This window comes from Geotrypetes seraphini, chromosome 3, assembly GCF_902459505.1.
Source record: "Geotrypetes seraphini chromosome 3, aGeoSer1.1, whole genome shotgun sequence".
Taxonomy (NCBI): domain Eukaryota; kingdom Metazoa; phylum Chordata; class Amphibia; order Gymnophiona; family Dermophiidae; genus Geotrypetes; species Geotrypetes seraphini.
The window spans coordinates 172,941,491-172,956,334 of NC_047086.1; the positions used below are offsets into that span (position 1 = coordinate 172,941,491).

General features: G+C 40.5%; 1 protein-coding gene across 2 annotated transcripts in view; it reads right to left on the reverse strand.

The window, feature by feature from the left end:
* Window positions 1-7,361: 7,361 nt before the first annotated feature.
* The window catches only part of AHI1 (Abelson helper integration site 1), a 468,789-nt gene continuing 461,306 nt past the window's right edge, over window positions 7,362-14,844 (reverse strand). For both annotated transcript variants that reach the window (XM_033938898.1, XM_033938899.1), the window contains exon 25: window positions 7,362-8,876. In XM_033938898.1, the coding sequence (XP_033794789.1) occupies window positions 8,648-8,876 (229 nt within the window). In that variant the 3' untranslated portion in view covers window positions 7,362-8,647. The remainder of the gene's footprint in view (window positions 8,877-14,844) is intronic.

Consider the following 14,844-nt stretch of genomic DNA (forward strand, 5'->3'; position numbering starts at 1 on the left):
AAAAAAAAAATTGGTCATTTTCAAAAAGAGTAAGAAATGGGTAAGGTTATTTGTTTGGGGTAGTTGGCTTTAGTGAGAGGTGGAGTTTGAGACTTGCGGTATTATTTCTTTTTTCAGAGTTTTCTTGAAGAGTATGGTCTTTATTTCTTTTCTAAAAGTCTTGTAGTTGAGGGATGCCGTCAGTAGATTGGCGATTTGGTTGTCTAGTTTGGCTGCTTGAGTGGCCAGGAGGCCATCATATAGTTTTTTCCGTTTGACCTCCTTAATTGGGGGGTATGAGAATGGGGTGTGAGTTTTCCTATGACTGGTTGCGGTGTTGTGGATGAGGCGGTTATTCAGGTAGTTTGGACTGTCTCCGTATATAGTCTTAAATAGTAGGCAGTAGAATTTAAATTGTATTCTTGCTGGGATCGGAAGCCAGTGCGATTGGAGATATGCTTCTGTAATGTGATCATGTTTCTTTAATGAGTAGATGAGTCTTAGTGCTGTGTTTTGGATAGTTTGTAGTTGTTTTGTTATGGTTGTAGGACATGGGAGGTAGAGGATATTACAGTAGTCAAGTAGGCCTAGTTTTAAGGACTGAACTATGAGCTGTAATTGAGTTTTCTCAAAGAATTTCTGAACTTGTCTTAAGTTTCTTATGATGCGGTCAATTATCATTCTATTTATCACCAATTAAAACAATTAAGTTAGGCGGTGGTAGGATGCCTAACATAAAGAGCCATTAACAGGATCAGGGCCCAAATGTCTTGTGCAGGCACAACCGAACAGGAGAGACACCTCAACAGGATAAGTATTCACAAAAACACAGTGAAGATGACCAAATGGGCTGTGATGCTTTATTATTGTACACATAATCTATATCAAATCATGGAGGCATGTATATAAAATGCTTCTGCAAGATCGATTGTTTGAGTAATATTACTGTAGATGCTTCATATTTTATTCCCGATATCAAGATTTGTTTTTATGTCAGTAAGATGTTTGGCTATGTTTGCTATAGTTTTTATTATTGTTAGCTTCTATACCGCTACCAATGACTGGGATGTCAATTCAGTGCGGTCTCCATGAACTGCTGTAAAAGGTGTTACAATAATTGAGCTTCTGTGGAGGTGTTATAATACAGAGTTACAAAGAGCTTCTGCGAGGTGTTACAATACATGGGCTCTATTACAGAGCTTCTGTAGCGGTGTTACAATAGTTATTGATACCCGCATAATTATGCAACAACCAAAGTGGAATTGTCCAAAAATGAATGATGTGCACTAAAGAATTGTCCTCCAATTCATCTGGTGAAATGATGATCTTTATTGTTCAAACATCAAATTGACAAATTGACTCGACATGCGCATGTTTCGGCCAACAGGCCTGCCTCAGGAGTCTTGAAAGTTGTGTCAGCAGACAGCATTTGTTTTCTTCGTGGGATTACACTCCTCTTTGATTGATTTGTGGTTATATTCCTTCGAGTGTTAGTACATCTCGTATATCTTCATTAGTGACTTTCAAGACTCCTGAGGCAGGCCTGATGACCGAAACATGCGCATGTCGAGTCAATTTGATGTTTGAACAATAAAGATCATCATTTCACCAGATGAATTGGAGGACAATTCTTTAGTGCACATCATTCATTTTTGGACAATTTCACTTTGGTTGTTGCACATTTGTGGTTGTGGTGTTGTTTTTCCCTCTGTTTCATTCTTTACCAGCATAATTATGGCATAATTAATCAATCATCCTATTTATGCTACTGTCACAACAATCATCCTGCTTATATGTACCGGTATATGTTCATACCAAATCAATCGTCCTACCTATCTTCACATCTAATATTAGGTTTACTATTGCAGCTAAGTATACAATATTTACATACCTCCTAAGGAGTTTGGCCTATTCAACTAAATATAGTCTATATACATGTATCTGTATTGTATTTTATTTTATCTTTGAAGTATTATCTTCCTCAGTCTAGTTTTCTGGGCTTCAGCCCTTGGTCTATTTATATCCTATTATGTTCTTCCTATTGAGTTCCTGATTGGGGGGAGGGGAAAGGGGAGGCTAGCTAACTGTCTCCTCTATATGGTTTTATTGGCTAAAGTAGTCTACGAAGAGGATGGTCTTTATCCTTTTCTTGAACTTTCCGGTATATTTTTCTACTTTTAGTTCCTTAGGGAGGGCATTCCACCAGCTTGGAGCTATCATTGACAACATTCTTTTCCTGATGCTTTTGTATTTGATGTGTCTGAAGGAGGGAATTTCCAGCAGGTGATTTTGTCTCACGTATGATGTTGTGTGCTGATGCAGTCTATATAAGGAGGGGAAGTACATTTTTTTCTCTCATGCCCAGGTTTCTAAAACTGCTGTTCCATTTGGATATGGATGGGCTGGGATATGCAGCACTACTCCAATTCTTTTTTTTAAATTAGCATAGGACTTGTCCTGAAACCATAAAGTGACATTATCTGGGGAACTGAAAGTGGTGAAAAAGTGTTTCAAGTTGCATAGGGAGGCGATGATGTCCCTGTACAAGTTGTGGGTGAGACCTCACTTGCAGTACTGTACTCAACTTTAGAGGTCATATCTCTTTAAGGCAGAGGTGAAGACAGAGACTGTGTCTGATTTCAAGAAAACCTGGGGCACGTGGAATCTCTTAGAGAGAGGAAGAGATAATGGTTACTGCTGATGGGCAGACTGGATAGGCCATTTGGCCTTTATCTGCTATCATGTTTCTATGTTTCTATAAAGATACATTATGTGCTCCAGGGGAAGGCAACCGAGACCTCAACCCCCACTGGAACTCGTGCATGAAATAGGGGAGGAAACACAGTCGGCACCTGATCCTGGTGAAAAACTGCCAAGGGGCTCACTCAGCCTGCGCTCAAGCACTCTGTGGCAAAACTTGGAGAGAGCAGGGTTCACAAGGAAATGGTCCCTGAACTCCTGGACTGCTAATGCAGGTTGGCCAAGCAGGTGCCCTGCTAAGCAGGCTGCCCCTTGGCTACAGACTACTGCCCTCAGAGTTCGTGTTCTCTGCAGCCAGAGATGTCCTTTAATTTGGAGCCTCTGCAGCACTGTAAAGCCTCCTGATCAAATATTTTTTTAAAAAAAACAAAACCAAAATTAAATTTACAAGCAGAACAGACTTGCTCCTACCATCTCACATGTAGAGAGTAAAACTGAGGAACTGGAGGACAACCCAGAGTGATGGGAGGAGCAGAAAAATGTAAATAAGGCTTTATACACAGGATCTTGCAACCAGGGATATACAACCCAAGTGTTCCAGAATGATGTGTCTATTGCATTAGAATGGTATTTAATTCAGAAGTGCTATTCAGGATTTAAGATGTACATAAACCAGCATGCAGATGTTTATATTGCATAAACATCTAAATCCTAATTTTTATAAAGCAGGGAAAAAACTTTAAAGCATGTATATAGCAAAGGAGCGTGTGATAAGTAGTAGTAGTATTAGAGGTCCGGGCATGCTTTAGGCAGGACTAAGGCAGGCTTAGAAAATATATGTATATTCCCCATTTCTGAAGGGGAATATATGCAATGTCCAAAAAGATCAATTTTAAAATGGCTGACACAAACATTTATGATTTAATATAAGGATTTAAGTGTCAAAGTTGACTCACTGATATTTCAGACATAGAGGGCTCCTTTTACTAAGGTGCGTTAAGGCATTAATGCGCGGAATAGCGTGCACTGAATTGCCGTACACGCTAGACCTTAACGCCAGCATTGAGCTGGCGTTAGTTCTAGCTGCGTAGCGCGCGGTAATATCCTACGTGTGCTAAAAACGCTAGCGCACCTTAGTAAAAGGAGCCCCTAATTCTAAAATGGATGCACCTGTCACACAAAACTAGCACATAATTGCCCATTTCAACATGTATTTTAGAACAGGCTCTCCATCAGCATATCCTGTTCTAAGGATACTAACAGGACTGAGCCGTTCCGACCTGGACATCTCAATTCTGATTTGTATGTCCTTTCTAAAACTTGCTTTCACATGTGCATCTGTACAACAGTTATTTGACTTCACAAACTTGAAAAATCCAAACAGGTAAATTCCAATTTAGACTTTTCTGCCTTGTAAAAGATAAACAATAGTTGTGATAAGTTATACATAGTGACAGAAGCCCTATGAAGAATGGGCTATTACAGGTTAAAAGGCAAACATTTTTTTCTCAAGTTTACACACTGATGCTTTCTGTGGTTCATAGACAACGGCGCGAAAGACAAAGGCGCGCCCAGACAATTGAGCGCAGCACGGAGGTGCGCGCCGCTCAAAATTACTGTTTTTAGGGGCTCCGACGGGGGGTTTTGTTGGGGAACCCCCCCACTTTACTTAATAGACACGCGCCGGCGTTATGGGGGGGTTGTAACCCTTCACATTTTACTGTAAACTTAACTTTTTCCCTAAAAACAGGGGAAAAGTGAAGTTTTCAGTAAAATGTGGGGGATTACAACCCCCCACACCCCCCACAACGCGGCGCGATGTCTATTAAGTAAAGTGGGGGGGTTCCCCAACAAACACCCCCCCCGTCGGAGCCCTAAAAACTTTAATTTTGAGCGGTGTGCGCCTCCGCGCTGCACTCAATTGTCTGGGCGCGCCTTTGTCCCGGCGCACTTTTGACCTGACACCCTTTCTGTAGTGGAATAGATGTTTAGTACTCTACCCTCCTTTAGCATTTCTCAGACATGCCTACAACATATTTAATGAGTATGTTGAAAGTATGTAATCTAGTTATGTGACAGGCACACCATACAGTGAATTAGAATTCATAGACTGTTACTCCAGAATGAATGTTTACGGTTTATATTTGCTTCTTCTTTTTTTTTCTTTGAATGGGATCAATTTTTCTCTTGCCAAAAATAAAGTGTTTACTGAATAGTTAACTTTTTGCTTCTTTCTTTTCTATTATGAAGGTTTATCATTGCGTATAAAAAAAATCTGAAGACAACAAAGCCACAGAGAAGGATCTTTTAATAACCAAATGGAAAACATCAAAAACTATTCTAAATAAGCTATTGAAAATGTTTTCTAAAACAGATATCTTTTTATACAATTCTTCAAAAACAACAAAGAGATAAATAAGACATGCATATAAAAAGAATCATATAAAACATTGCTTCAAAGTGAAGCAGGAAAAAAATGGCGATGAGGCATGCCAAAACAACAAAAATTCTAGTGTCACAGAAGTTTAGTGCATATTTATATATAAACTCATTCTTCATTTAGAAATGGTATAAAACTGTTATTTTTCAACATAGCAATATATAAAAAGTGCAAATGTTTATTTAAATATTATAAAGTTTGTGTGCTACATATGAAACACTTTGTATAAATTTTCAAAGGCCTGAGTAGCTGTTAGAATTGTGCAAAGGGGCCAGACAGATGTCTGTGGAGATTTTTTTTAATGGGGATGTGAAATATGAACTAGAAAGTTATCTTCTAACAGAATTGCTAACAATTGTCAGATATTTGGATCAGGTCATAAATATCTAACACAAAACAAAAATGGGTTCTGTGAACAAAACCAGGCATGCCTTAAACTGCCATTCTAGAGAATTTCTATGAAAATTTAACCCGTTATTTTTATTTTTACTTTCAAGATCAATCTTTGGAGAACTGTAATTTTCTCTCACCGCAATACAAAATAAATCAACTAGATTTTTGACACCTTTGATCTGAACAAAAAAAAGGACAAACATTAACCTCCCCCCCTTTTACAAAACCATAGCACAGTTTTTAGCGCTGGACGTGGAGGTAACAGCTCCAGCGCTTATAGAATTTCTATGAGTGTCGGAGCTATTACCACTGAAAAACTACATTACAGTTTTGTAAAAGGTGGGGTTAAATTAGAGCATGGAAATACAAAAATATTATGAATGAATAGATCAGTACTTGCATATTTTTTATAAAAGGACACTAAATTCTTTTAGAATTTTTTCTCTTTTTTTTGCTATCTTCTATTGCTGCATAATTTTTATTGTGGTATGCTGAGGTAATAGATACCCAACTGACTGTGAATAAACTTAACTGAGTTCTAATTATGCTCAAGACCTCAAACATCCAAGACACTACTTGTGATGTTTTTCGTGTCCTTACTGGGGTGAAGTGCTCATCATCAGTCTTGTGCAGGACTTTTAGTTGACAAACTAAATATTTTTATATACAGTATAATCTTGTTATAACGGACTCGCTTATAATGGAACCTTGCCTATAGTGGACGAGGTCCGCAGGTCCCAGCCGAGCGCCATTATAAACATACAGAAAATCATTGGATATAGCGGACTCGCATATAACGGACTTTTGGATATAACAAACAACTATTTTGGTCCCTAGAGCCGCTTTTAGCTGTAGTTTTATTTGGCTGTAACGGACATGCAGGCTCTGCCTACAAGGTACATGGCATGCCGGTGATATAGTATCAAAATGCAGCCCAGAAAAAAAAATGACAAGAGTTTTTTTCTTTCCAGTACAGTGTTCTGGTTTGCAATCATTTCGTGCCATACCAATGTTTTGCTGAGTTTTGTTCTTGATGTTGCTGATATGGTTGTGCAGTGACTGTTGTTCATTGATTGAACGTTGTTTCAAGTTGCCCTAAATAAAGTTTAAAAAAAAATGCAACTCTGGATATAATGGACTCTGGATATAACGGACCGGTTTTCCAGGTCCCTTGAAGTCCGTTATAACAAGATTATACTTTATACCTAATTGTGGTGGAAAATTCTTATACAGAAGAGCATGTAACTTAAAGCCCGACAACTACCCAGCCGTTTCACTGATAAGTTTCCTCAGGGGCTGTAGCTCTGCTCCAACGCACTTTTGTCTATTTAGATGTAAAAAAAATGTCCGTGTGCTCTTCTCACACCACTGGTTAGATCGCTGTTGCAGTGGTGTAAGAGAAGCACATGAGCATTTCTTACGTCTAAGTAGACAAAAGTGCGTTGGAGCGGAGCTACAGCCCCTGAGGAAACTTACCAGTGAAAGGGCTGGGTAGCTGTCGGGCTTTAAGTTACGTGCTCTTCTGTATAAGAATTTTCCACCACAATTAAGTATATATAAAAATATTTACCGTAGTTTGTCAACTAAAAATCCTAACCAAGATCGATGATGAACACTTCACCCCACTAAGGACATAAAAAAACATCACAAGTAGTGTCTTGGGTGTTTGAGGTCTTGAGCATAATTAGAACTCAGTTAAGTTTGGGAATTAATCAATTGAGCAAACGGTTTTTCCATAGCCAGTGTGGAGGTAATAGTGAATTACTTCTTTATGCTAAATTCTGTAATAAAGATTCTTAGTACTCACAGGAGGTGATTTTATATGAGAGCACCTAGTTTAAGACGGTATGTAAGTACTATTTTATTTCTTTATTTAATTCATTTTCTATCCTGTTTTCCCAAAGAGCTCAGAACGGGTTACAGGTACTTAGAAGTTACCTTACAAAGACACATGGGCACCTTTGCGCCTTTATTAAAAAACACTAGTATGAGTGGCAAAACTCAAGACTATCTTATAACCTGACAACAGGTGTAAATCTTCACACCTAGATTATTTAGGTAATGCATAAGTTTACTTTATAAGCAATGGGAGGATTTGTGAATTACATCCCTGTACACACCTACTAGCAACATGCACACCATCATGTCAACGTGTGTACTTTTATGCCTTTTGGATTTTTATAAGGGGCTACTTATGTGCATATGTGGCCAGACACACAAAAAATGATTTTATAAAAATGCCTATGAAAGAAATCGGTCTTACTGAGTGTTGGCAGCTTTAAAGACTGGTATAGCTGCACACATACAGACATCTGAGGCCTTTTTTTTTTTTTTGCCATAAATGTTGAAAGTGATATAGAATTCTGAATTTGCTCAGTATAATTGAGTGGAATTTCTCTCATTTGTATGTTTTATAAAATTCCCCTCACCAAGGGCAATTCTGGTAGGAGACTATTAAAACCCCCCCAAAACCCATAGGCACCTGCTTTCCTTTTTCAGAATACTAGACTAAACAGGTGCAGTCTCATATAAGTACAAACACTTATGCCATCTATATAGCTGGTGAGTTAGTGCTTAAGCTGCAGATACCCGCATAGTTTTTACAGTATTTTTATAAGTTACATGAGTCTCACTCCCTTGCAATTACATGCTATGTAACTTGTGTGGGCATTTAGGCAGACTTTTGGCAGTTATGTGTGTCTGTGCACACATTCACACATAAATGCCATTATTCTAAAAATAGTAGTATATATGTGGCTATTCTATTACTGGAATATGATCTAATGCAGGGGTGTCCAACCTTTTGGCTTCCCTGGGCCGCATTGACCCCAAAAAATGTTTCTGGGGCCACACAAATGCGCAAACGCTGCAGCAAGAGAGGAGGGAGCCGGCAAGACGGTAAACACCCAGGGGCAGCAGAGGAAAACACTGCATTGCCCTCGACCGGGGCCGCACAAAATACTTCACGGGGCCACATGCGGCCCTTGGGCCGCAGGTTGGACACCCCTGCTCTAATGTCTAATAATCTGGTCTAATATAATTATTCTAAACACAGGCATGTAGTGAGCACATATATGTTAGTGCCTATGCTACAGAATTATTCCCATAATGCTTAGCTAATACTTTAAATAAGAGCTACCCTTCAGAGCAATCAGACTCAAATGCATCATTTGTCGTTCCTGTAATGGCTGTTTGCCTTGTGATTTTTTTCAACTTCTTTTTCAACTCTGTACCAAGGTTAGGCATTCCAGGTTCATTTTCAATGTCACCAGCAGGGACTAAATACTCAAAAGTGTGAAGTGATGTCACATGTGAACCAGTGTCCATCAGTTTCTGAGTCTTCTTCTTTTTCTTTCGTGTACCCCTAGTGGAGGAAGAAAGGGATATACTAGAATTAGTTGAAATATTTGCTTTACATATGTGCAATACCTATACGTCATGACAAAAAAAGAACAGCCATACTGGGTCAGACCAATGGTTCCATCTAGCCCAGGTTGCACTACATGGCAGAAATAGAAATGCCCTTTCTAGTGAAGCAAGGAAATACATGTGTTACTTTCTCCCTAGAAGGAGAACAAGATTAGTTAAAGCCACAATAGTCAAATTTGTGTGCATGAGAGCTGGATTATTTCTGTTGTAATATGTAACTTTCTTATATATATATATTAATTTTTTTTTTTTAAGAGGAATAGCCTAGTGGCTAGAGCACTGAGATTACAAGGGAAGCATGGTTCAAATGCTGCTCCTGCTCTTTGTGGCTTCAGGTAAGTCACTTAACTTGCCACTGCCTCAGATACAAACTTAGATTATGAGTACTGAAGGGATAGGGAAAATTAACTTCTGTACCTACTGTACATACAACTCACCTTGAGCTATGATCTAAATCAGGGGTGCCCACACTTTTTGGACTTGCGAGCTACTTTTAAAATGACCAAGTCAAAATGATTTATCAACAATAAAAAAACCAAAACACAAAGCATACTGAAAGGCAGAGAAAATGTTAATTATCATTCATATTCCGGGGGTTTTTCAAAGAGGTCAAGGCAGATGACTCTATGCAATGCCACCTCAGTAACAACCATACAAAAATAGACAAATATACCCCCTCCCTTTTTACTAAATGCGATAACAGTTTTTAGCACAGGGGGCTGCGCTGAATGCCCCGCAGTGCTCTTGATGCTCATAGGCTCCCTGTGCTAAAAACCGCTATTGCAGTTTAGTAAAAGGGAGCCATAGTGCAAAATATAGACAGCAGATATAAATTCTCAGAACGGACACATTTTGATCACTAAATTGTAAATAAAATCATTTTTCCTACCTTTGTTGTCTGGTGATTTCATGAGTCTCTGGTTGCACTTTCTTCTTCTGACTGTGCATCCAATATTTCTTCCCTTCTTTCAGCCTCCTGTATGCTTCCTCTCCTCCAGACCTCATTCTCTCCCCCAACTTTTTCTTTCTTTCTCCCTGCCCCTTCTTTCTTTCTTTCTGTCTCCCTGCCTGCCCCCTTTCTTTCTCCCTGCCCTCCCCCACGCCACTCGGTTTGCCGCCGCCATTGGGTAACAGGCCCCCAAGCAACCACCACCCCAAGCTCTCCCTGCAGAAGCATCGCGCTGACTAGCATTCCGCTCCCCGACATCAATTCTGACATTAGAGAGGAAGTTCCGGGCCAGCCAGGCAGCGATTGGCTGGCTCAGAACTTCCTCTCCCTGATGTCAGAATTGACGTTGGGGAGAGGAATGCTGGTCAGTCTGACGTTTCTGCAGGGAGAGTTGGGGTGGCAGCTGCTTGGGGGCCTGTTCCCCAATGGCGGCGGCAAACCAAGTGGCGTGGGGTGGGCAGGGAGAAAGAAAGGGGGCAGGCAGGGAGACAGAAAGAAAGAAAGAAGGGGCAGGGAGAAAGAAAGAAAAAGTTGGGGGAGAGCTTGGGGCGGCGGTGTGGGACGTCGGGGAGAGGAAGGCTGATCAACCTGGTAGATCGGAACGGCAACACGAGTCTATCACGGAGCCCGGGATGGGCTCCGCGATTGACTCGTGTTGCCTTCCCGATCTACCGGTCGATCGCGATCGACGTATTGGGCACCCCTGATCTAAATAAATATCAGTTAAGCTGCCATTATCACAGGATTGAAGTGTGCCACCCAAAAAAATAACTATATATCTAACAACCATAACATTGTTAGACTATGTTAAAGAGGGAATTCAATTAAACAAAATAAACATTCTTTATGACAAAGATAGCAGCGTGAAATCCATATGAATAGACATTCCATGTGTGAAGGGGAGGAATATACAAGTAGGGCTATATTACCGTCCCCAGGACAGAATGAGAAGACAGATGAAATGTTTACAGAGATTAGGAAAACTGGTAAATTGGGAACAGTATAATAATGAGTGATTTCACTTACACTATAGTTCATTTACTATCCAATATATCGTACAGACTCTTATATCCCACATACTCTACACACAAACAGTGGAGAAAAAGCCTCAGTTTTCTTTAGGAGTTCAGTCCCTACTAAATGGAGGACTCTCTATTAATCATAGGCATAAAAAACTCATAGAAACATAGAAGATGACAGCAGAAAAGGGCTACAGCCCATCAAGTCTGCCCACTCTGCTTAACCTGTCTATGCCCTAATGACCCAATTTCCTTATATTGACCCTCGTAGGGATCCCACATGGGTATCCCATTTATTCTTAAAGTCTGGCACGCTGTCTGCCTCGATCACCTGCACTGGAAGCTTGTTCCAATGATCAACCACTCTCTCTGTGAAGAAATACTTTCTGGTGTCGCCATGAAATTTTCCGCCCCTGAGTTTGAGCGGGTGCCCTCTTGTGGCCGAGGGTCCCTTGAGAAAGAAAATATCATCTTCCACTTCGACACGTCCCATGAGGTACTTAAATGTTTCGATCATGTCTCCCCTCTCCCTACGTTCCTCGAGAGTGTAGAGCTGCAATTTGTTCAGTCTCTCTTTGTACGAGAGACCCTTGAGCCCCGAGATCATCCTGGTGGCTGTCCGCTGAACCGATTCAATTCTGCGCACATCTTTACTGTAATGTGGCCTCCAGAATTGCACACAGTACTCCAGATGAGGTCTCACCATGGCCCTGTACAACGGCATTATGACTTCAGGCTTTCAGCTGACGAAACTTCTATTGATACAACCCAATATCTGCCTTGCCTTAGATGAAGCCTTCTCCACTTGATTGGCAGTTTTCATGTCTGCACTGATGATTACTCCTAAATCTCGTTCTGCTGAAGTCCTAGTTAAAGTTTCTCCGTTCAAGAAGTACGTCCTGCATGGATTTCCGCTTCCGAGGTGCATGACCTTACATTTTTTAGCATTGAAGCCTAGCTGCCAGGTTGAGGACCAACTTTCCAATGTAAGCAGGTCCTGCACCATATAATTCTGTAAACTGCATTCACTTACTATATTACATAGTTTGGCATCATCGGCGAATAGTGTTATTTTACCTTGAAGCCCTTGAGTCAGATCCCCTATGAATATGTTGAAAAGGAGTGGACCCAGGACCGAGCCCTGCGGCACTCCACTGGTCACCTCCGATGTTTTAGAGAGGGTACCATTAACCACCACCCTCTGAAGTCTGCCACTTAGCCAATCATTGACCCATGCAGTTAGTGTCTCTCCTAACCCCATCGATTCCATCTTGCTTAGCAGCCTGCGGTGTGGGACACTGTCAAAAGCTTTACTGAAGTCCAGATACACGACGTCCAAAGACTCTCCCAAGTCCAACTTTCTTGTTACCCAGTTAAAGAAGCTGATGAGATTGGATTGGCAGGACCTACCCTTGGTGAATCCATGCTGACTGGGATCCCGAAGATTCCCTTCATTCAAGATCGTGTCCAATTTGCTTTTAATTAGTGTTTCTATGAGTTTGCACACTATTGATGTGAGACTCACCGGTCTATAATTCGCAGCCTCTGCCCTGGAATTCTTTTTATGCAGAGGAACGACATTAGTTAATTTCCAGTCCAGGGGAACTTTCCCTTTACTTAGGGAGAGATTGAATAGCTCAGCCAACGGTTTCGCCAGGACATTGCTCAATTCTCTGAGCACTCTTGGGTGCAAATTGTCTGGTCCCATGGCTTTGTTCACCTTGAGTCTTGCCAGTTCACTGTAAACTTCACCTGGTGTGAACTCAAAATTCTCAAACGGGTCTTCTGTGTTTTGTGTTGCCTTCATCTGCGGACCGTGTCCCGGTGCCTCACAGGTGAAAACTGAGCAGAAGTATTCATTCAGTAGTTCGGCTTTATTGACACACATCTTGCTGTTCATCATTCAGCCTTCTTATATCATCAATTCACTACTTATGTTCATGGCTCTTTTTATCTTTTTGTCAGTACAAAAGAAAGTCCAGTCTTATAACTTGTATATTGTCTTATATGTCCCAGTTCACAATTCACATTTTAAATGATCCCAACTGCAGTGGCGTACCTAGGGTATGTGGCACCCGGGGCCCATCATTTTTTTGACACCCCCCCCCATGTAAAAAAATATTTTTTGTAATGACCATGAAACGGAATAAATGGTCAGAATAGAAACAGGCAGTGAAAATTTTCTTATATTCCAAACATAACATAACATAAATTATGTCTGAATTGTCATGACATCAGAAGTACATATGGAGTAGTTGAGGTCAATAGGTTGTAGAGTTGGGGGTCGAGTGTTGCAGCTTGAATGGCTAGGAGGTTGTCGAACAGTTTTTTTCTTTTGACGTTTTTGGTTGGAGGGTGTGTGAATGGTGCGTGAGTTCTCCTATGTCTGGTTGAGGTGGATTGAATTATTTAGCTGAAGAAATTAGTTACCCCCTCATCCCACACACATTAATTCTCTTCCATTTTTGTTCCCATTATAAAAAACACTGATAAGTTCTCAGAAAAAAAATACATTAAAGTAAGAAGTGAAAACAAAGGCCCCTACAGATGAGAACATAACATAAGAATAGCCTAACTGGGTCAGACCAATGGTCCATCATGCCCAGTAGCCCATTCTCATGGTAGCCAATCCAGGACACTAATACCTGGTCAAAACCCAAAGAGTAGCAACATTCCATGCTACCGATCCAGGGCAATCAGACACTTCCCCCCATGTCTTAATAACAGATTATGGACTTTTCCTCCAGGAATTTGTCCAAATCTTTCTTAAAACCAGCTACACTATCTGCTTTTACCATAACTTCTGGCCACTTCATTTTTAAGTTTAGATCTTTCCTTTCAAACAGAGACCTTGCTAGATGTCAAATACAGCACAAGGTAACTTCACATGGACTTAGTTGTGCAGGAAATGTGAATCTCCTCATACACCCACCATATAGTGCAAAAATGTGCAAAGGTCTGTTTTTTTCTTTCAATCACTACATAGCCTAATGCCACACAAGCAGCGCTGTTACAAACATATTCTGTAGGTCAATGCTAAGGATAACAAAGTTTCCTTCCTTGGACCAGAAGGAGATACTGATAAACCACTGGAAGAGATCCCAAAACAACACCCAAAGACCCACTCAGTGTGTGAATCAGTTGAGTGGAGTGGACTAACTGGGGGATGGAAATGGGCCCGGAGTTTGCTCAGCAAAATTTCCCAGACCACCTCTTCCTCTCAACACATTGACACGCTGCCACCACCACCACTAGGAACACCTCACTGGGTAGGCCAGCTATGCTATAAACTTTATAAAACACATTATTATATTTTCTTATAAAGTACATATTTTAACTGAACTCTCTGACATCCTCAGCCTTTCCATTCACAAAAATAGAAGGAAGAAAAGTTCCCATTTCCTGCTGTCTCATGTCCCAGGCCTATACAATATTTTTTTTCTGCAGACCCTTCAAAAGTCTGACCAAATCCTCGTTTCACTTGCATTATAAAGTACTGAGGATGCCATCTCTCCCCAATCCCAGGTCCTAAAGTCTAAGACAGTAGCGCAAACTAATGCTGCCAGATTCAGGAAAAAAAAATTTGATTCGATTCAGCCTATTGAATTAGTTTATCGATTCGATATTCCTGCCCAGTTGGGTGATTTTTTTCAAAACTCCTGGTGGGTTTTATAGCTTTTTCACCCCCTTTGGCTTCTCCTAACCACACTGGCGCTGTGGTGTAAATAAAATAAAGAAACAAAAAGGACTTTTCCTCTCTGTTAAATCCTAGCTCACGTTTGCAGTCCAACACCAGCTCTGGCAGGATACACATTTCAAATCTGACATATTGTAATCACAAAACAGAAAATAAAATTAATTTTTCTACCTTTTGTTGTCTGGTTATATTTCAAATCTTTTTGGTCCAAGGCTCTGGTTTTCTTCTGGTAACTTGC